Genomic DNA, 19,739 nt, shown 5'->3' with positions numbered 1-19,739 from the left:
AGGGGTCGCGTAGCGGGGGCGGGTTGGGGGCCTGGGGCCTGCTCTTCGGCTCTGCCTTGGGGGCTTCTAACGGTGCTTTTTGGTCTGAAAGTGCCCCTGCTCTGCTGGGCATCCACTGCTAACGGTTAAGGGGCTTTCTGATAGTCCCAGGGGTCTCTCCATACCTGTCTCGCCGGGAGGCCGAGCCCCGCCATGGAGAAATATGAGGTGCTTGCTGCCTGAAGGGCCAGGCCCTGCCCGGCGGGAAGGGGGTGGCTGTAGCCCTTCAGGGCGTGTAGGTGGCCCTGAGGGGCAGATGGCTCTGGGGTTTGTGGCCTGGAGGGAGTGTAGGTACCTCGGGGGTAGTACCTGACCATGGGGAGGGAGTGTGAGTGGCCTTGGGAGGCGCAGGTGGCCCCGGGGAGGGGCTGTGTAGCCTTCCTTGATGAGGGTATAAACTGCTCTGAGAAGGGGCCTGCATGGTCTCAGGGAGGGATGTGCTGAGATACGAACAGCCCTGGGGGAGGGGGGTGTTCTGTGCAGCAGCGGGGAGTGAGGAGGAAGGTCCTGGAGTGGAGGGGGAGGCCTGTGTGCCTCTGGAGAATTGGGGTGCAGATGGGGGTGCCTGCGGTCCTGCCATGGGGAACTGGAGGTGTGTGCAGGGTGCCTGTGGGAAAGTGGTTTGAGGGGATTTTCTGCCTTGGTTGTTCCACACCTTGAAGCTGAGTGTTTCTTCTGCCCTGCAGGTGCTGGAGCAGCTGCAGCCGGGGGCACTGGGCACTATGCTGGTAGTTGAATTGAAAACAGAAAAGGGTGCAGAGAAGAAATATATAATAAAGCAGGTGAGGAGATGGTTGCTAGGAAAACAAGTCCATTGGCATGTTTGTCATCTCCGTGGGGCCTTCTGATAGTAACAAACATGTTAGGGAGCTTGGCTATTGGGTAAGAGCAGGCTTACATCTTACTGTGCTGCTGTTTTGGAAATTGGAGGATTTAGATCAGTTTACCAGAATAATGAGGTTAGAAGTGGGGAAAGGGGAGCAGCCTATTTTAGGTCCATCCAATGTGTTTTCATCCCTGCTTACTGCTACTTTGACGGTGCAGAAGAAGGACTGGCTAGCTGTCGCAGACTCATTTAAAGCTCTGATTCTGGCTATCTCCCAACAAGACTGCTCCAAACATTAGAGATTGGAGCTATCATTGAAAAATTTATGCTAATTCATACACGATTTGCAGTTCCAGTCATCCTGGCAAGATTGTTCTGACTTAAAGTTTGGCTGTCTTTATTACAATCTCATCCTTCTCTTCTGTTTGGTGCAGGTTGAGTGCATTGAAGAAAAACAAGCAAATGAGGCCTTGAAGGAGGTATTAGTGCAGTTTTTCTTTACTACTTCACTTAACAGAGACCAAAGTCTTAACAAAGTCTTTTATCTACAAGGATTAACTAAGTAAATAGCTAAGATGTAAATCATGTAGGACTACCTGAGGGTGTTCTCCCTGCCCTCTGTTTGAGCTCAGGCCAGGATTTTGTATTAATTGTTCTTATATTTGAATATGTAGATTCAAATGGACAGCTGTTCTCAGAGGATAGTCCTTTTTCAGGGTTTGTATTTGTTTTGTGCTAAAGACAAAATGCAAAGCTCATCCTTTTGGTCTTTAAGCTGAAGGAGGACCTTGGTCTGTTTATATTTTATTATTATTAACTCAATTTCTAGTTGACCTATTTCATTATATGTTAATTTCCCAGAGTTGGATTTTTTTATGTGAATGATTTGACTAGTTTTCTCCTTTCGTGCTTTTTTGCAAACTTGTTTCAATGCCTTGAGTAGAAAGCAACCTCAGAAATACTATTAAAATACCACAGTTTGTTTCAACAAAGTATGTGCAGTAACACCTGATGGATTAGTCTCACAGTGTCCAGTATGCATGACATCTGCAGTTGAAAATGAATGCGAATACATGTCTGTAGAGATGCTTCATCCTACTCGAGAGGTGACTTCTTTATGTGCTGAGACTGGCTTTACTGATAGAGCTTGATCCAATTTTTCTGCTGATGCACATGTCTGTTGAAATAAATGGAGTTGTGCTAGCTGGGAGTGTGGATCATCTTAGTTTTTCCTGTTGTGTCTGCACAGCCACAAACAGAACCATAGGAGAGTAAGTTGAATTCCTTTTACCTGTCACATCATCAGCAAAATTGTTAAAGTAATTGGTAATTGTTAGAGCCTTATATGGAAACCAACTTCAAGGAGATAAGCATTTCACTAGTGTCATCATAATTTCTGTGGTTCAAGTTTGCATAGGGGTTACTGGAAATAATGGCTACGCTAGAAAAATCATCTTGACTTTCACATTCTAAGATGTGTGTTCAGGTTTGGATGTAAGGAACTGAAGAGGGTTGTTTACATATTATCTCCCTAAGGATCAGTTCGTATCCTTGAATTTCACAAGGCTATTACAGCATTACATTGAATAGAGTCTTACTGAAATACTTTCCTTAACTTGATGCTTGTACATGCAAATATACAATGGATCTTGCACATTGAAAGGATTTGATCAAACAGGTGACATGAACAATTCAGGAACTGGCTTAGGATATTATTTAAGGATATTATTTAAGGCCCTGTTCAGTGGGAAGGACTGTGTAGCTATGGGAAACTCTTTCTCTATTTTTTTTATTCTATGCAGGCAGAGGATTTGCTAAAACTTCATCATTCAAACATCTGTGCCTACAAGGAATTGTTTGTGACTTGGGATAACGAGGTGAGAATGAAATAGGAGTGGTTAAACTGAAACACATGGTTAATGTTGTAGGCCTGTAAGCATTTTTTCAGATTTAAATTTGGGGTCATTGCTATGAGATGCTAAAAATGTTTATCTGATTTGAAACAAACCTGCTTTTTTAACTCCTGAATAAACATGCTGAAAAGCTGTGAAGATACATGGTTTGGAGTCCATGGCATGGCAGCGTTGCACGCTGACTCTCAGATTCTGATGTGAATCAGTGTGCAATACTGATTTTCATGCCTGCATGAAAATCATTTTATAGGAGACTATAGGAAGCTGAAAGCCCTACTTATTTGCATATTTTATTCAGTGCTCATGCAAAGTTTGCATTGATTTTATGGATGTATATTTGACTTGTATTGCGCCATATGGCTTTGGATAAAATGCTTGATAATTTTTTTAAAAAAACAACCAATGTGCAGTATTTTTTTAATTTAAAAAAGGAGATATTGTCTCCTCTGTGAGAGATTGATCATCTCGGAACACCTTGGTTCACCTTGGTGAACATCACACCCACCTTTTTGGTCAAGTGCTTGGTTTTATCTTTCTTACTGGATATCTTATTACCTGTGAACAATTAGACAATTTTGATGTAATGTTTTATTACAGATATCATCTCTGTTCCTTTGTCTGGTAATGGAGCACTCGGGCCAAGGAGATCTTTCATCTGTAATCAAGGAAAAAAGGCACAAGTCAGAAAAAATAACAGACATGGTAAAAAGTACAGAAGAGGCATCTTGTTGAACAGACAGTGTCTCACTGCTTTTATATTTCTTCCTCTATATTTCCTCTTTCTCAAAGTTCTCCCCAGAATCTTCAAAGCACAGTGTTATGCTACAGGGTGGTTTTGGAAGCTATCTTCCAAAAAATATTTGGAAGTTATTCTGTTTGTTACTTTTCCATGTATATTCCCCTCAACAGGTGATTCTGAAGTTCCTGGGACAGATGGTGGATGCTTTGTTTTATATACACAAACAAAATATTTTCCACAGGTGAGTAGAAATCTTGTTCTCTTTGATAGGTTATTGTTCTTTGCAGTGGCTGTTGGTTCAGCACAGCTGTTCACTTAGAGGCAGTGAATTTTACTGTTCCAAAAGGGGAAAGAGGAGGTAGAAATTCTGGACTTCATATATAGATTAGTTTTCTGTGACTTCTGAAATGATCTATTTCTTGAGTTTTGTCTAGAACTAGCCATTTGAGTGAGGTGTTCTCTCTAATTTTTTTGCCTGTGCTAAAATTCTAATATTTTAATATTAGAATATCTGTTAATGCTTGCAGTTTGGTGGCTGTGATGGACAAGGTATACTTTGTGTATCTAAAGTAAGAGACAACCATTGCATTCCATGTTCAGATAAATTTGTGTCACAATCACAAATTTCAAAGCATTTCACAGTAAAAGAAGAAAATAATTGTATTTCAGTTGATTATCACTTATATTTAAAAAAGCCCAAAACACTACAAACAAAAACAATCCCAAACCGCTCACTACTACCCCCCCCCACACATCTAAAAAAAAAAAAAACCCCTACAAACCCAAATGTTCTGATGTGTAAAGATGCTGGGAACCTGTAGTTATATGTCATTAGACTCTAATTTCACAGGCTGATGGAAAATGTTTGTGTTGCAGAAATCTCAAGCCATCAAACATACTTGTGACTGGTGAAGATTCCTTCATGCTTAGCGACTTCAGTACAGAAACACTTATGACAGATGAGATGAGATGGAAAATAAGAGTGGAAGAAAGTAGATATTTGGTTTTTTTTACTTTTTTTTAAAAGATTCAGTTATGGTAGATATTTTTAGTCCTCAGAGAAAAATCAGCTGAAGAGGAAAAAATTATCTTCCCTCCCCCTTCTTCACATTATACTATTTGTCTTCTAAAGTATGAATAAGATATTCATAGGTGATTGCCTGTAGCCTTAATTGTGTTTATAATTGAAAACTATAGATATGTCTGTGAGTCTCAGAACTCAGCATTAGATGTAGTTGGAATCCTTTTTAGCTTGATACATACGCAGTAACATCTTAGAAAATTGTTCATTCATCATAGCTTGTTCCTTAGTCTTTTGTGGCATATCACCAGTAAAAAAGTCTAGTCGCTGCAGAATATCTTTAAGTTATTTTTAGACATAAAACAATTGCCTGCAGTTCATGCACATGCAAGCAAAAACTGTGTATGGTACAATGCCAGCAGCATTACTGTATGATTCTTACTTCAACAGATTGCAAGTCTTGGATGGCTCCAGAAACACTTGGTTTTTCTTTTACTGAGAAATCTGACATCTGGTCTCTAGGTTGTATTCTACTTGACATGGCAACCTGCTTTGTTCTGAATGTATGTAATAATGTTTCATTATAGATTTAAAATGTCATTGGCCCACTAGGATATCTCTAAACGAGTGTGCGAAAGCTCTACTGATACTATACTCTTTACAGGCAGAAGAGATAACTTCATTACTGCAGGATATTAGACAGGATACCAGCTGTCTTGAGGGAGTTCTGACACTAATGCAAAATGGAGATAACAGCTCTTTGCCTTTATTTCCAATTTTATTTATGATGCTACAGATTCAGCCCAGCATGAGACCCACAGCAAAGTGAGTTCTGGATGCTTTCCCTTTTTTTGTCCTAAACCCCATCTGCCTTCACAAAGATGGGAATGTTAGCTACTATTTGAAAGAGATTGAGTCAAGGCTGCTGATCTTGCTGCCTCAACAAATTGAGTTATTAAAAAAGTCAAAGACTTGGTGTTCATTCAGAAGTGGCATTTTGATATGTGTAGGTGTCCTTTTTTTGAAGAGTTACATTATAAAGTCATGTTATACACAATTTTACAAGCCATTAACTTGAAGCCTAAGCATGGCTTGCTCAGTGTAAGCTCTTTCATTAGCTGTTTTGAAGTAAATTGTTTAAGTTCTGTCAAAAATAATCCAGTCTTCAAAGAAGTATTGTTAGCTTCTTATAGCAAAATGAAACAAAGCCTGTGAAAAACTTTTTGTAACTTACCAGTTCTAACTTATTGGTACTGCTTTTGTGTCTCATAATTCTAGGGATCTGACTGATGTTCCATTTATTAAGGAATGCCTGACTGCTGCTGGTGCCTCTTCAGTAAAACTGAAAAAGTCTTTGCCTCCCAAAATAATAGATGTGCTCCTTGAGGGAGGAATCGAAAGTGTTATAGGTAATAAGGAAAATAAGATTAATGTAATTGTGATTTTCATAGGAAATAACCAGGTGTTTTCCAATCAGCATGTATTCTACTTGAAAAAGAATTATTGGACATTCATTTTACTTGAAACAAAATGGGATGCTATTTGGAGGAAGGATCACTATACAGTCTTTTCTATAACCCTGTAAGATTACCAGCCATACCTGCTGCACAAGTTAAATGGGGTTGGAGATCATTCCTCAGAAAACTGGGGAGCCCCACTTGGTCTGTCTTCTAACATGTTTGCCAGTTTATGCCAAAGGATCTTCTCCATTATTTTCCTCCTAAGGAAGGAAGATATTAATCTAGACAGGCTACTGGAATAATGCACTTAAAGCCCCTATTCCTGCTCTGACTTAATATTCCAAAAGGTCCTCCAAATATATAATGCCTAATAAACAGATTATACAGGTGAATCATAATGCTTTGTAATATTTAAATGTTTAATGCATTAGGGGGAAAAAGATGTACTCTTTTCAACAACCACAAATTATATTTTCATTTATATGAATTCACATCTTGCACAAAATAGAGAAAATTTGAGTGCTTTTTGTAAGTGTTTGTGTTAAATGGTTAGAAGAACTTTCTTGGTTTATGTAGAATTCATGCAGACTTTCTGGGATATAGAAGAAGCACAGGCTAAAGCCATTCAGCACCTTGTGAGCTTTGTAAGAGATAAAAGTGGTAAGGCACTATTTTAATTTATTCTGCTCTTTCCTTACATTTTGAGATAAGAAGAGGAAAAAATTTCTCATGACAATAAATGAGAATGAAATTGCTCTCTTCCTATTTCTTGTTTTTGGAATGTACTGGAATAGGCCACTATTTGATGCGATTGTGTTGGTACTTGTTTTGTATATGGTTTTGTTGAACAGTAGAGGTGTTTTACAGGATAAGAAAAATGGGCACTGGAAAAAAACCCAACTTAGTGATACTTTAATTGGCAACTGAGGTGAACTGGCAAAATGACATTTGAGGAAGGTAATTCATATCAGCGTTGGGGCAACTTGGGGGTAATGCCTAGGGCTCTAAGACTGATGGAGCAAAAAGGAAGCTTCATGTGTTGATTTTCTGTGCATCTAGTAAAGCTGTGTGACTAAACACTGTGTATTTTCTGCCAGCATCTGCACATTTTTCATCTTAATCTTTCAGATCAAGATTAATATTTTCAAAGCACCTTGTTAACTCAGTTATAAAATATGCTGTCATTTGATAGCGATAGCATTTTAATGCTGGCATTGGTTTACGATGTTAAAACACAGGGGTGTTCATTTCTGTAGTTGATAAGGAAAAAATTTGTTTTTTTCCTTGGTTGCCTGTATATTCAACTCTGTTACTGAAGAAATCTTTACTCAGTTATACAGCAGGCTTTGGTTATAAATAACAAAATAAATGGATCTTCATGATTCTCATTCAGTCCTGTTGACTGCAAGACAAGGCAGTCTTGCTTGGCACTTCTGCACCATGGCTTACTGTGACTGATGCTTACATCTTTGAAGGTGCTCAAAATGGATCCCTAAAATACATCCAGTTTTTCATCAACATTTTATCGTATATTTGTGAATACACTGAATAGCTGTATTAGCTATTCCAGAAGCTCAAAGTCTTCCTAGAACTAGGAGACCAGGTGAAATACTTTTCCCCACAGGTTCTGAAAAGCATGGGTTTGGGCTCATGCACAACATCCTCCCCCACAACTTGCCACATGGTCAGTGAACAATGTCAGTGGGACTTAATGAGCAATGTGCTGGCTACACTTAGCTCATGTAGCCTTGCAGCTGTCTTTAATAAGAGACATTTCCCATAGAGACTACAAAATTCACTCTGTATTGTTCCATCTATACTTGCATTTTGTTCTCTTTGATTAAGAATGTTGTTCTGCCATATCACATCGTCCATAGGGACTCAGATTTATTTGAAACTGGAACTCTTGTGTTTTGGAGTATAGATACCCACTGAGCATTCTAAACTCTGTAACTGAATGTTGTCTCAAATAATTTCTTTTCTCTACAGCCTTTCCCTACCTGCTAACGTTCACAGAATTCATCACTTTTGCCATGAAGACTCATACTGATTCTCTGAAGTTACAAGTAGATGGTTGCAGTTTATTGCTTGAAATTCTTAGTCAAGGTACAGTTATGAGACTTCCAACTTATGCTGGGTAATACAGCCAATCTCTTGTAAAGTTAAATGTAGCAGATAAAATCATTACTGAACCCATTTCAAACCTTAGGGGATAAATTTAAAGTAATAGAGGATTTTAACCAGCTTTAATAGGAATCTGGATTCTCATGGACTTTCTTCAGGACTGGCATACATGAATTCTGTGTTAGTGTTAATTTTAAACACAAGCTCCTGATCTTAGGCTACTAAGTTTGTTTTCATATTATGTAGAGTGTTACTAGAGTGCATAAATAAGAGACTCTCGTTGTTCTGGTATTTGAATTTCAAACCATAGAAGTGTTTTTTGGTCTCTTGTGTGGTCCCTGCTGTCACTTTCTTGGCAATTTACCCCAATAACACCTGATAATGATACAAGCTTGAAAATAGAGAGAATTGTGTTTCAGAGAAAGAAAATTTAAAGTAACTTTTGGATATGTTATGTGAAGAAATTTTGTTAATTGAATGTTTTACTTATGCTGACAGCTGGGGCTTCAGACTTCATTCAAAACCACTGAAATCTTTGTTCTGGTCAAATGTTTACTTTTGGTAGCTCTAGAACAGGATGTGATGACGGCCCTGGATGAAAATGTGACCAGCTGTCTGTTAGATGTAGTGAGAAAACACTCTGAAAACGAAGAGTTACTTTCATTGGTCTGCACGTTATTGATGATGATTTCAGCCAGTGGTGGGTCACCTTGTTCATTTTGGGGGATTATTCTTCTATTTCTAGCTTTATAATTTAATCCAAGATATAATGCAGTGACTTCACTGAGAGATATGGGTGTCTGTAGGTATTAGTTTAATAGGGGTAATATCAGGAAGATTGACTAGATATTGGGAAGATAACACTCCTGACAGTATAAGATACACTGCTGAGGCTTCAGGTGCTTACAGAATTGTATCTATTAGAGTGGTCCTGTATTTCATCTTGTTTTGGAAACAAGTACAAACTGTGTAAATAATAGTGCTTGGGAAAATGAGGGCATAGAACCTGGATTCTATTTCTGGCTGTGCCATGGTGAATTGAAACAATTCTATCTAATTTCTCTACTTTGTTTTTTCTCCTGAGATTAATTGCTAAATATTTACAGTATTTTTACTTGTTTTCCATGTCAGTTATATATGTTTTTATAAATGGTTACAGAAGGATTTAGCAGCAGGGGGATAATCTTAAAAAAGTACAGTGTCATGTACAAATAAACTTACCATCTCAGACCAAACTATTTTTATAGACTGTTGCCAAATTCTGAAGCTGAGGTAGCTTGAATTGCTAAATTGTAAACATTTGAAAAACAGTAATTTATATCCTCCCAGTTCCTTTTCTGCTCTGTAAATTTCAGACCTGTAAAGAAAAAGCATGGCCAAAGAGCCTTTTGAAAGGGTCACTTGTGCTAAACACTGCTGAAGTGCATCTTGTTAAAGAATTCAGTCTGTTCGTGCTTCTTTTGTCCAGCTGATGGTATCATGTTACTGGTTTGTTATCACTGTTTAAATATGGTTAGTAGTGCTGTTTGTTGCGAGGACAGTGAGTAGGACAAAAATACCAGATTCTATAGAATATCTGTGTTTTTCAGAAGTTGCTGCGGAGAATCTAGGGAAAGCTGGAGTAATTCCAGACCTTCTGTCAATTGTAAGAAAATTTCTTCATAATGAAAAGATCTGCCTCTCTTGCTGTGGAGTGCTGTGGAGCTTGGCTGTGAGTGGTAAGTAGAACACAGCAAGTATTGTGCCCAGACTCATGTGACTGGAAGGCAGCAGGTATTGTGCCTAATTGAGTTCAGACATCCTGCTGCCGGGACTGGATTTTTCTTCATTCTCCTGTTCTGGACAGATATCTCCACAGCTCTACTAGAATAACTTGTAAGTCATCCAGAATTAAATGAGGGAAAACTGAAAACTAATGCAGACTTTTTGGCAATGTTTTTTGTGATAAGGTGTCAAAGTCAATCTTTACTGCTTAGGCCAAGATATGGCTTATGAACAGACTGTCAGAAATGAAGGGTATGTGTAGTTTCTGGTTTGTCAGTCATGTGGTTTTGCTCCCCTCTTGGCAGAGGGAGTGCAGTGCAAACAGCATATTAGATTACGTATCGGAATAGCATTTGGAATTAACAGCATCTTATTCCTAAGCATCGCACTTCTCTTGGCAGCACTGGGCTAAATCTTAAGTTGGACATATCCTAGAGACTTGCTTTTCCAAAAGAAATGTGATTGGCAAGGTAGCAAGACTACTCTCCCATTGCCTTAGGACATCATCCCACAGTGTTGGAGTGCTGATTGAGCTGACCCCTTCTTATGAGACCATGCTGGGAGTTTTCTATGGGATTTGTTTCTGTGACATGTTCTTGTATAGGTATGTGGTGCTGTAATCATCAACGGAAGTTGGAAGCACAGAATGTGTGCAGTTGCACTTGGTATGTTTTGTGCAACGAACCACCCATGTGATTTATATGACCAGCTAAATATCCATCCTGCAGACCATATTCTGTCAAAAGGGTGGTTATTTTTGGAAGCTTCATGCTGTGATCCCTGTGTATAATTTAAATGGCAGAGAAAACTGGTTCCTGGAGAAGTTCAGCTTTCTGCAATAAATGTTACTATTAGTCCTGTAAAGCTTGATTTGGTTTTGTATGTTTTAAGTTCCTTCCCTCTGTTTTTGTTCATACTAAAATAACATTGCATTACTCCAATGCCATCACCCATTAAGGTTTTACTGCTGTAATTTGACATACAACGTGCTTGTATCATCATTACTTGATTAAATAACTCTGATGCATTTCCTTTTTGTTACGGTAATTCAGAGAATAACGTAGACCAAGCATTGCTGAAAAGTGCTGTCCCTGTTACCTCTGCGGTCCTTCAAGAGCATCTCCGGAATGGAGCAGTTACGGAGTCTGCTTGCTCTGCTCTATGGGCATTGTCACTCCAAGGTGTGTTTTCCCAGCTGCCTTGTCCCTTGTGTGTGGCAGAGGCTAGTATGCCAGACATGGCTGGCTGTCGGTGGTGAGCCTTGAAATACAGGCTGCTTGGCCTCAGCAGGCTCTGCAGATGGCAGCAGAGTTAGGAACTTGCATCCTCTCTTAAGCAGTTTTCTGTGCACTTGTTTCATTAGGGAGTGTTAGAGACCTATTTTTGAGCTGTAGCAATTATATAAGGAGATGTTGGTGATAGGTACTGTAACGATGGGCAGCTGCAAGAACCTTGTTGTGCAGAGCATTCTCTCTGGCTTATCTCTTAAGGCCAAGAATCCCATTTGTGTTACTCCTTTGACCTCAGCGTTAGTGTTGTGCAGCATGGGCTGGGAGGTTTGGTTTTATGCCATTTGCTTTGTAAATTGGGAACAATATTTCAGATTAAAACCATCTCTCTTTCATTATGTGCACTAAGAAACACATCCTTGCAGTACTACTGTGTCTTATTTCTTCCTCATGCAAGAATATTGCCGTATGTTTACTGACTGCCCTGTGCTTATACCATTGTTCAGCTAGGAAGAGCTGAGTAAAACACCTTAAGCAATCTCGCTTTAGTACCCACCAGCAGAATAGGTTGAGTTATTCAGGACTCTACATTCCTTTTGGCTTGGAGAATGAAAGGGAATTTTCATATAGAAGATGTATCAGAAATTTCTCCTAGACCCTTGGATCAACTCATGATAAAACTTTATTGGGCCTTTTTTACTGCAATACAGGTTTTCATGTCTCTTCTTTTTAACCTTGATTGCATAATTAAAAAGTCATTTCAGAAACAGGCGGCAGAAGTTGAAATGCTGATGAGTGTTTTAAAGGCTTTTGAATATATTGAAGTTCTGGGGGTTTGTGTGTGTGTTTTTGTTGTGTGGTGGTTTTTTTTTTTTTTAAAGGTTGCTTAACTGAAAATGAATATGAGCCCACAACAGCTCTTCTGCTGGATGCATTCAGGATGAACCCAGAAAGACCAGTGCTGGTGAAGAACGCCTGCCTGGCATTAGCAAGCCTTCTAAGGCTATCTGGTAACATTCAGTGATTCTTTTTTATTAATTGCAAATCAGCTCAGAAGTGGATGTTTCTGTATAGTCAAGAGTTCCTAGTGGGATTGGGATTGACATCTGCTCTCCCAAATTAATCTTTTCTCATGGGACTGGACGAGGAAATAGTGAAACTGGAAGTGTGAATTTTTTCCTTCCCATGGACGCAGCGTGCATGCATGAGAAGTATTAGATCAGCACAATCTGATCTATTAGTAACTTGAGTGTTGTGTTATTTATTTTACAGTGAAGTTGTTTCAACTGTGTAAAAAGGTAGAGCTCAATCAATGTGAAAACATTAGGAAGACTGAAAATAATGGGCATGACTTCCTGGAAAAATATTACACGTTTGCGTGCTAGCTGGAGCAGGGGATTGGAGAGCAGATAATGCAGCCTGCAGCTACCCATTAGTCCAGCAGTGTTTGTCTTCCTTTCAGAAACAGCAGCTTTGAGATTTATAACGGATTCAAAAGGCAGTGGAATAAACCTGATCAAAGATGCCTACCACCTTCACTTCGATGATCCAGAAGTGGTAGAAAGTATCTGTGTGCTGACTAATGAGATGGTTCAGTATGGTGAGATGGTGGTGTTATTTATTGAGTCTTCCTCTCCCCCACCCCCAAAACCATAACAGCAGCTGCTCAGGGAACATAGTAGTTGCTCTCAGAAAAACTTACTATATATCTGAGAAAGGAGGATGAATTGGCACTGAGAGTTCTTGAGTAATTATAAATGCCCCTCTGATGTTATAATGTTGTAACATCATCTTATCTTGCCTTTTTTTTGTGTAGATCTGTCCTCTCTCTGCTCTCCTTTAGCTCCTGCTGAAACCATTGGTGGTTGTGCTAGTAACCATAAATTATTCTGTTCATTTACATTACAGACGATGTTGTGCTGGATATGGTGTCCCAGAAAATGGAAGAACTGCTGTTTGAAATAAAAAACTGTTTTCCATCTAGCATGGTATGTAGAAGTCACTGAAATGATAAAGGGTGGATGCTTACTATATTTCTGGTATGGATTTTATCAAACAGCTGGAACTACATAGTGCAGAAATCTACAGAATTATGTGTACATGGGGTGAAAAGCAATTTTGTAAGAGTATTTCTAACTACGGGAAACAAGTAGTTGGAAGTTTTTTCTTTATGCTGTAATATTTTAAAACTATGTTGTGATCTCTTGCAATGTTGCATTGCATTAATGTACTATGTTCTTAGTAGAACAGGCTAAAGTTTACAGAAATAAAGCATAAGTATAGTACATCCAATTATTTTTGCTTCGTAAGTGACATCTTGAAAAAGCCAAACAAAACAAACCCTTGTGAGTTTGCCTGAAGGTTTAACTTATATTAAATTCCAACAAGTATACTGAAAAACTGAAAAAAAAAAAAAAGGTAACTGTTGAAACACCAGAAACAGCAGTTATTCAAGCTATTTAATGTGTTACACTAATATTTCCTTCGCAATGGCTTGCTGTCAGGAAACCAGTGATTACAAGTTTTTTCATCAAGTCAATAAAACTGGTTAGTTTTATAACTTTGCTCTTTTTAGTTAGGTGTTTAGCCTGCTTACATAATTTGTCTCAAACAGTTACACACAAACTTGTTCTCCAGTGTCTCCTGCAGGTGTTGCCTGTACCACTTTAATGAATACTGCAGCTGTAAGGTAGTGCAGAAAAAAAATCTCAAAAGAGAAGCAAGCTACCTCCTCTGTTATAAACATAACTTGTTCCCTGTGTCCCCTGCTGACAGCAGAGACTGACAAGACCAGAACACTTCTTCTGGCAAAACAGTGTGAGAGACACGCAACTGCTAAAAGCTCTGAAACCCATTCCTTGCTGTCTTCAGTATCATTTAGATTATTTAAATCACAGCATTCGTATTCAGTCTGGTAACTGCAGTTGCTTTGGGTTTTGCAGAATCAGACCCCATGTATGTTTATAACACCACTCACTTTAAAGGCCTATGTTAGACACTGTTTTTATTAATAAAGGAATATAAAAATAAGTGAAGCAACAAGGTAATCTTATATTTGATGATTCTTACATTTCTCTCCAGGAGATAATGACCCTTGTGGATGCAACGCTTTTGAAACTGCAGAGGTAAAGGAAAAAACTTTTTGTATAACAACAAGACTTGTACACTCCTGGTTCAGATGTAAAAGCTTGGAACCTCCAGAAAGATTTTTTTTTTTCTCACCAGCAAGGTTAATATTGGGCCACTAATAATACATAAATAGTTATATATTATGTTGATTAAGGTACCACAACTGTGAGACTAACAGCAATAATTAAGAATTCACCTTACTTTGTAGACTTTAAAATATTTGAAATAAAGATTTTTAGTCTTGGGAGTTTCAGCAAAGCCATGAGAGTTTCTTCGTTCATCTATCATAATTTAAAAGCACTATTTTTTTTGAGTTATACAGTGTCTGTTTCCTTTGCAGAAATTTAACTGATGAAGTACTTGACAAATGCTGGCATTTGTTACAAGTATTGTTAAACACAGTAGTAGGCATTAAGCACAGGTACCATCCAGAAAGGGGATACTAGCAGTAGTATGGCAGCATTCATGGACCAGGTTAGGAAGTATTGTCTTTTGATTGATTTTTATGAAGTAGCTGCTGTCAGTTCTCTAAATTTGACCTGGAATGTGACATGAAACCAGCAAATGCTGCAGATAAAAACACAGGGTATGATCATTCAAGTTTTACAATTTTTGTTGTTAGATTTGTTCTTAACAGCAGCTTCCCATTTCTTTTTCTCTAAGGTGTACAGTCTCATAGCTGCTTGTGCGTCCTGAATCTAAAAGAGAACAGAACAAACAGGAGGCTTGATGAAACATAGCTGACATGGCTTAACAACACTATTGCTAATAAGTAGTTAAATCTTCCCATCATTTTAATAATCCTTGCAGTTAACATTTCATAATCTCTTTTTAGATTTCGGTTCTGTGACTAGTGGAAGGGGATGAATTTGTGTTCAGAATGCATGGCTCACCACAAGGCTATGCACTTGTTCCTGATCGTGACTTGGAAAGCCATAATGAAAACATACTCTTGATACAGTATCTTGCAGATACCCCTACAATTTGCCCTGCTGCTTCTGTGCATTCCTCTATTATAGCCTCCCATCCACTGAAAGAAGGGAGCTAACTGCTGAGATTCATAGTAGGCTCTCACACTGTTTTATCCAACCCATCACAGTACAACCGTGCAGAATGCTGCTTTTAAGGTAAGCAGTCAATATTTGCGAATTACTTTTTTCTGCCGGGATCTTAACAAGAATTAATACTTAAACAAAACACAGTTGCCTTGTGCAAAAGTAGTTCATGAATATAAGGAAATAATCGAAGTGGTATGAGACACATAATGGTAAGCAAGCTTAGATGACAATCTTACTGTATGCTGATGTCCAAGCAGAGCTTGCTAACTTTCACTGAGAGGCTAGAATGAAGCCACAGCCTTCTGGATTGAACCTGGATCCTACAGCTAATGTGTAGTACCTTGCTGATCTACCCACAAATGTATGTTCTGATGATACTTACTGAGCAGTGCTCTGATGTCTGCACTTGAACATTCAGCAGTCTCTCACAGAGCAGTTTCAATGATGGCCGTCCATTCTAGAAATAGAAAAGACAGAATCATGCTGTTATACACATATATATATTTCAAGTAGTGCATATATAAAAATATTTAAGTGTATTCCTTAAAGTATAGCACATCTCAGCTTCTACTGGTGAACTGGCAAGAACTACTCATGAATTATGAGATTTGTGTGCACTGCTGAGAGGATTTTCTGTGTGTTACCATAACCCCAAGATTTATGTTTGGGGTGCTTTGTTGTGAAAAAGAAAATCTGAGTATATAGTTATGAAACTTAAAATATCTCCCCATAATCTGAACCTTTATTCCTGCAGTCTAAGCAGAAACTTGAAGCCATCTAATTTTTTTGTATCCCTATGGTAATGATACTAAGAAGATGACATAGGCCTTACTGTAAGTAGAAGTGTACCGTCTTAGTTTGCTCTCCAGAAAAGCCTTATGAAGACCACGCAAGTGCTAAAGAACGGGAGGACCGCTGAATTTTGTGCACAGCTATTACTGCTAATGTTTGTACTGAACTAAGCAACTTACTGATATATTTCAAACACTACATAAGCATTCAAATAGACTAGGATTTTCAAAGGACAAAAAGCAGGAATTCCTGTTTCAGGTAGGAAAGGAGGAACAGGGCCAGGTAGGGGCAAGCATAGGAGTGAGCTAGCAGCTCAAGAGTCAGTTAACTGAGGCACAGCTTCCCATCAGGTTCTTACCTTGACTCTCTGTCTGAAAGGCTTGTACCTTTGTGTGTCACGTATTTTCTTCTTAGGATGATCGAGAAATAGGACCTAGAAGAAATTACATTTCCAGTCCAAAGTGTGCTGTTGCATGGAAATTTATACAGCCAAATATACAGCTTCCTGTTCTTTCCTTCCATGTGTGATAAGAGTTCAAAACCACAAATGAACAAGACCAAGATCATCCAGACACTGGCTGGATTCAAAAACCACAGTTCTACTTAGCATGAGAAACAGAACTGAATCTGGAGGCACCACCTGTAGAGACTACCTGCAGTGCTGGTACAGCGTAAGATACCTGTCTCTGGTAACAATGACCAGCCTGTTGAGCTTTGGGGGCTAAGCAAAGCACGCAAACAGGTTTTTATCATTCTGTTTCTTTCCTGGCTCTTTAGCAAGCAGATGAGTGCTATTAGCCACAGAGTTTGGAAGCTGAAGAACTTGAGTGGAAAAGTGACTAGGGCTGTACTCGGCGCTGCGTGCAATAACAAGAAACTGAGATAAGAGTGATAAAGCTGTAGTTTCTAGGAGTTTAGGTGTGTTTATCTGATCAAGAAAGATATATTAGAAATTTAATCAATCTTAATTTTTTGGAGCCTTATCTTCAAAATAACAAACTTGCAGCCATGTACCTTTAGATCATTGCGTAAAGCATGTCCAACTAAAATCCTTCCATTCAAGATGTCAGCAACCTCCTCCTGAACCGTTTTAAAATCTTCACCTAAAAATACCACACAATGAAATACTTTCCATTAGATGAATAAGACAACTATGCAAACTGCAGTTAAAATGGTACATATTTTTTGTGAAGGCTGTGGGACTGTAGTTACACAAATTTGTACAGTGCACTAAATCCTCTGCTTGTTACAAGAGCACAGAGAATTCCATAAAGAGCATAGCACTAAGAGGAAATAAACTTCCTGTTATTCCAATACCATAATCCACAAGTTAATTTCTTCTAGGGCATTAGTGACCACTGTAAAAAGTACTTCTTCCCACAAGTTTTCTTAGCATTCAGACTACATTTTGTTCTCCATTTCCCAAAATAGGTCTAAAACTTATCCAAGCTCAGCCAACGAGGCTTCTGTGATAGCCTGTTAAACTCTCCCTCCTTAAAGAACATTTTGGGGGAAAAAACCCTCCTACCTGTTTTTATATTCTCAGGGCGTATGCCACTAACAGCTGTTCTGTAGTCAGTCACCTCTTCTGTAGGCTTGACATACTTGTCGTAAATGCACTTTCCAAACTGGTTCACGATGGACACACGAGCCACGATACTGTCTTCACCCTTGGGTCCCACTCCCACCATCTCGCAGTCCATGGCTATAGCTCGTGTCAGCCTAGAAGACAAAGGACAGCCCGGTGACACCTCTGTGACAGGGACTGCACAGGGGACTTCACAAGGTTCATGTGTTGAGACAAACAGGGAAAACTCAGCAGTTGGTCTGTCAGCAGACTTGGGGAGATGTCAGCTTATGCTGTGCACCTGCAAATCACAGTAATTAGAAGATAATCTTGATGCCTCTGCTGACATCCTTCCCACTGGAACGCCACTCACCCTTCAGAAGCCTTTTCTTTAACCAGCACCTGCTCCACAGACTGTTTGGATTGGCCTGTTTCAAGCCCCAGATTTCTTCTAGCGATTTTTGCTGCTTCAGGTCCTATCGCTGCTTCAATATCTTTTGGATCAACGTCATCAAACCAGATTTCAGCCCTGGTAAGTACAGATTTAATTACATTTAATGGTCTTAAAGCAGTCTTGCATCTTTATAGTGTAGAAAAAGCATATTTATTTTTTAAATCAAGAAATTAACTCTGTGAAAATGAGTCTCATACTGTCACCTACACAGGTTTGTTGCTATATCTGAGGAGTAGGGGCAGCATGCATCTTATTTCTCCCAAAATTTAGTCTGGAAGAGCACAGCTGTTTTGAACGTACTGCTGTGTGCTATGTACACCCTCCAAAATAAATATTCACATACACACGTGATTCCTGAAGTACTCACTCTTTGGGTTGCTGCTCCGCATGTTCTTCAGCTTTCCTCCTCTTATGTTTTATATCACCTTTCTCCTTTAAAATATTGCCATTTTTCTTTTTTTCTTTGCAGCCTTTTCCATCACTTTTGGTGCCATTTAAATTCTTATCTGTTGCAACCTTCTTGGATTTTGGCTTAGCCAAAGGAGGATTGTCTCTAGCAGAACCATCGTCTGTTTTATTTGTGGATTTGGCCTTTACCACATTCCCATTCCCATTGATAGCTGGGACTTCTTGGCTATTTCCCACTTGGAGCAGATGCTTCTTTTTGGTGTATGTTTGACATGTAGAGAGGGACTCATTGGAGCTATTTGCCTTTTGTTTCAGTAGCTAAAATGATTTAAAAAAAAAAAAAAAAAAGGAAAAAGGGATTATCTCCCTCTGTTTCTGGCCCCGCCATCGTTCTGAGGGCTCTCGGTGTTCTGCCTCAGAGCCAAGCGGCCCTGCGCTCTCCAGCTGGCTCTAGGGGAATTACCTGCTACGGGACGTCCCAGATCCCTGCCCGAGCCCTTCAGTTGTTGACACACAGATTATTATTAATTTTCGTAATCACTACCTACAGCGTGGACTGCAGTCAGAATGACAGCATGGCCCCGGCCCTCCCCGGGCGGCTTCCCCGGCCCAGACCCCCGGGGATGGCTCCGGCTCCCCTCACCTCCTGCAGCGCCTTCCAGTTGGAGGAGAACTCCCGCGGGCTGCGGGGGGGAGCTGCGGCCGCCACGGCGGGGCCTTTCGGCGCGGCCGCCGCGGCCCCACGGCCGTGCCAGACCTTCCTCCTCCTCCTCTTGCCCTTCCCGCCGGCCGCGGCGCCCGGCGTCTCGGGCTCCATGGGGCTCTGCTTCGCCATGCGGCCCGACCCCTCTGCGGGCCCGCCGGGGCGGGGGAAGCGAGTCCCAACCGGGCTTGGGGCTACCGCTCCCCGCCACGCCGGGACCGGGACCGCGCAGCGACGCACCGGCCCGGCGGGGAACGCAGACCCGCGCTTCGGTTCCGGGCTCTGGGGCCTGCCCCGGTGAGGGCCTGACGGCCGGTGCGGGTTGGCCCGGCAGTTGGGGTGGGTTCACCCCCGCTGCCGTGGCGCAGGCGTGGGGCTTTGTCAGGGCACAGGTTGAACAGCACGGAGCCCCTTTTCTCCCCCCCCCCCCCCCCCCCGCGAATCGCCCCTTGTGTGTTTGGCTGCAAAGACTGGCTCAAAGCTCGTTGTGGCCGCGCTCTTTGGCTGCAGTGA

At 40.3% G+C, this 19,739-nt stretch overlaps 2 protein-coding genes across 3 annotated transcripts; one reads left to right on the top strand and one right to left on the bottom strand.

Annotated features, from left to right (window-relative positions):
* The first annotated feature begins 52 nt into the window (after positions 1-52).
* On the top strand, positions 53-14,328 carry STKLD1 (serine/threonine kinase like domain containing 1). Of its 2 annotated transcripts, XM_054848669.1 has the most exons (19): positions 53-207; positions 726-821; positions 1,300-1,344; positions 2,668-2,742; positions 3,376-3,480; positions 3,688-3,758; positions 4,394-4,509; positions 4,989-5,101; positions 5,203-5,363; positions 5,817-5,947; positions 6,575-6,658; positions 7,988-8,104; positions 8,688-8,822; positions 9,712-9,840; positions 10,939-11,067; positions 11,997-12,125; positions 12,578-12,715; positions 13,024-13,103; positions 14,197-14,328. In XM_054848669.1, the coding sequence occupies exons 1-19, from the start codon at positions 193-195 to the stop codon at positions 14,242-14,244; spliced, it is 1,917 nt and encodes a 638-aa protein (XP_054704644.1). In that variant the 5' UTR covers positions 53-192; the 3' UTR covers positions 14,245-14,328. The 2 variants fall into 2 exon arrangements, with proteins under 2 accessions (XP_054704644.1, XP_054704645.1); XM_054848670.1 differs by lacking the exon at positions 8,688-8,822.
* REXO4 (REX4 homolog, 3'-5' exonuclease) lies at positions 14,102-19,547 on the bottom strand. Its single transcript, XM_054848671.1, has 8 exons — positions 19,167-19,547; positions 18,483-18,841; positions 18,035-18,190; positions 17,623-17,816; positions 17,109-17,197; positions 16,453-16,527; positions 15,685-15,759; positions 14,102-14,942 (listed from the first exon to the last, which is right to left on the bottom strand). The coding sequence occupies exons 1-8, from the start codon at positions 19,356-19,358 to the stop codon at positions 14,841-14,843; spliced, it is 1,242 nt and encodes a 413-aa protein (XP_054704646.1). The 5' UTR covers positions 19,359-19,547; the 3' UTR covers positions 14,102-14,840.
* Between the last annotated feature and the right edge of the window lie 192 nt (positions 19,548-19,739).

This window comes from Grus americana, chromosome 20, assembly GCF_028858705.1.
Source record: "Grus americana isolate bGruAme1 chromosome 20, bGruAme1.mat, whole genome shotgun sequence".
Classification (NCBI taxonomy): Eukaryota; Metazoa; Chordata; class Aves; order Gruiformes; family Gruidae; genus Grus; species Grus americana.
Note: the sequence above shows the minus strand (reverse complement) of the source record. Positions and strands in the feature narration are given on the sequence as shown.

Excerpts from the sequence above, each read along its gene's own strand:
- REXO4 (XM_054848671.1), bottom strand. The coding sequence starts at position 19,358 with ATGGCGAAGCAGAGCCCCATGGAGCCCGAGACGCCGGGCGCCGCGGCC. Across the intron at positions 18,191-18,482 it reads GCGGAGCAGCAACCCAAAGA|GGCTGAAATCTGGTTTGATG; the intron begins GTGAGTACTTCA and ends TGTACTTACCAG. Across the intron at positions 17,817-18,034 it reads AAAGAAAAGGCTTCTGAAGG|GCTGACACGAGCTATAGCCA; the intron begins GTGAGTGGCGTT and ends TTTGTCTTCTAG.
- STKLD1 (XM_054848669.1), top strand. Across the intron at positions 822-1,299 it reads AGAAATATATAATAAAGCAG|GTTGAGTGCATTGAAGAAAA; the intron begins GTGAGGAGATGG and ends TGTTTGGTGCAG. Across the intron at positions 8,823-9,711 it reads GATGATGATTTCAGCCAGTG|AAGTTGCTGCGGAGAATCTA; the intron begins GTGGGTCACCTT and ends TGTGTTTTTCAG.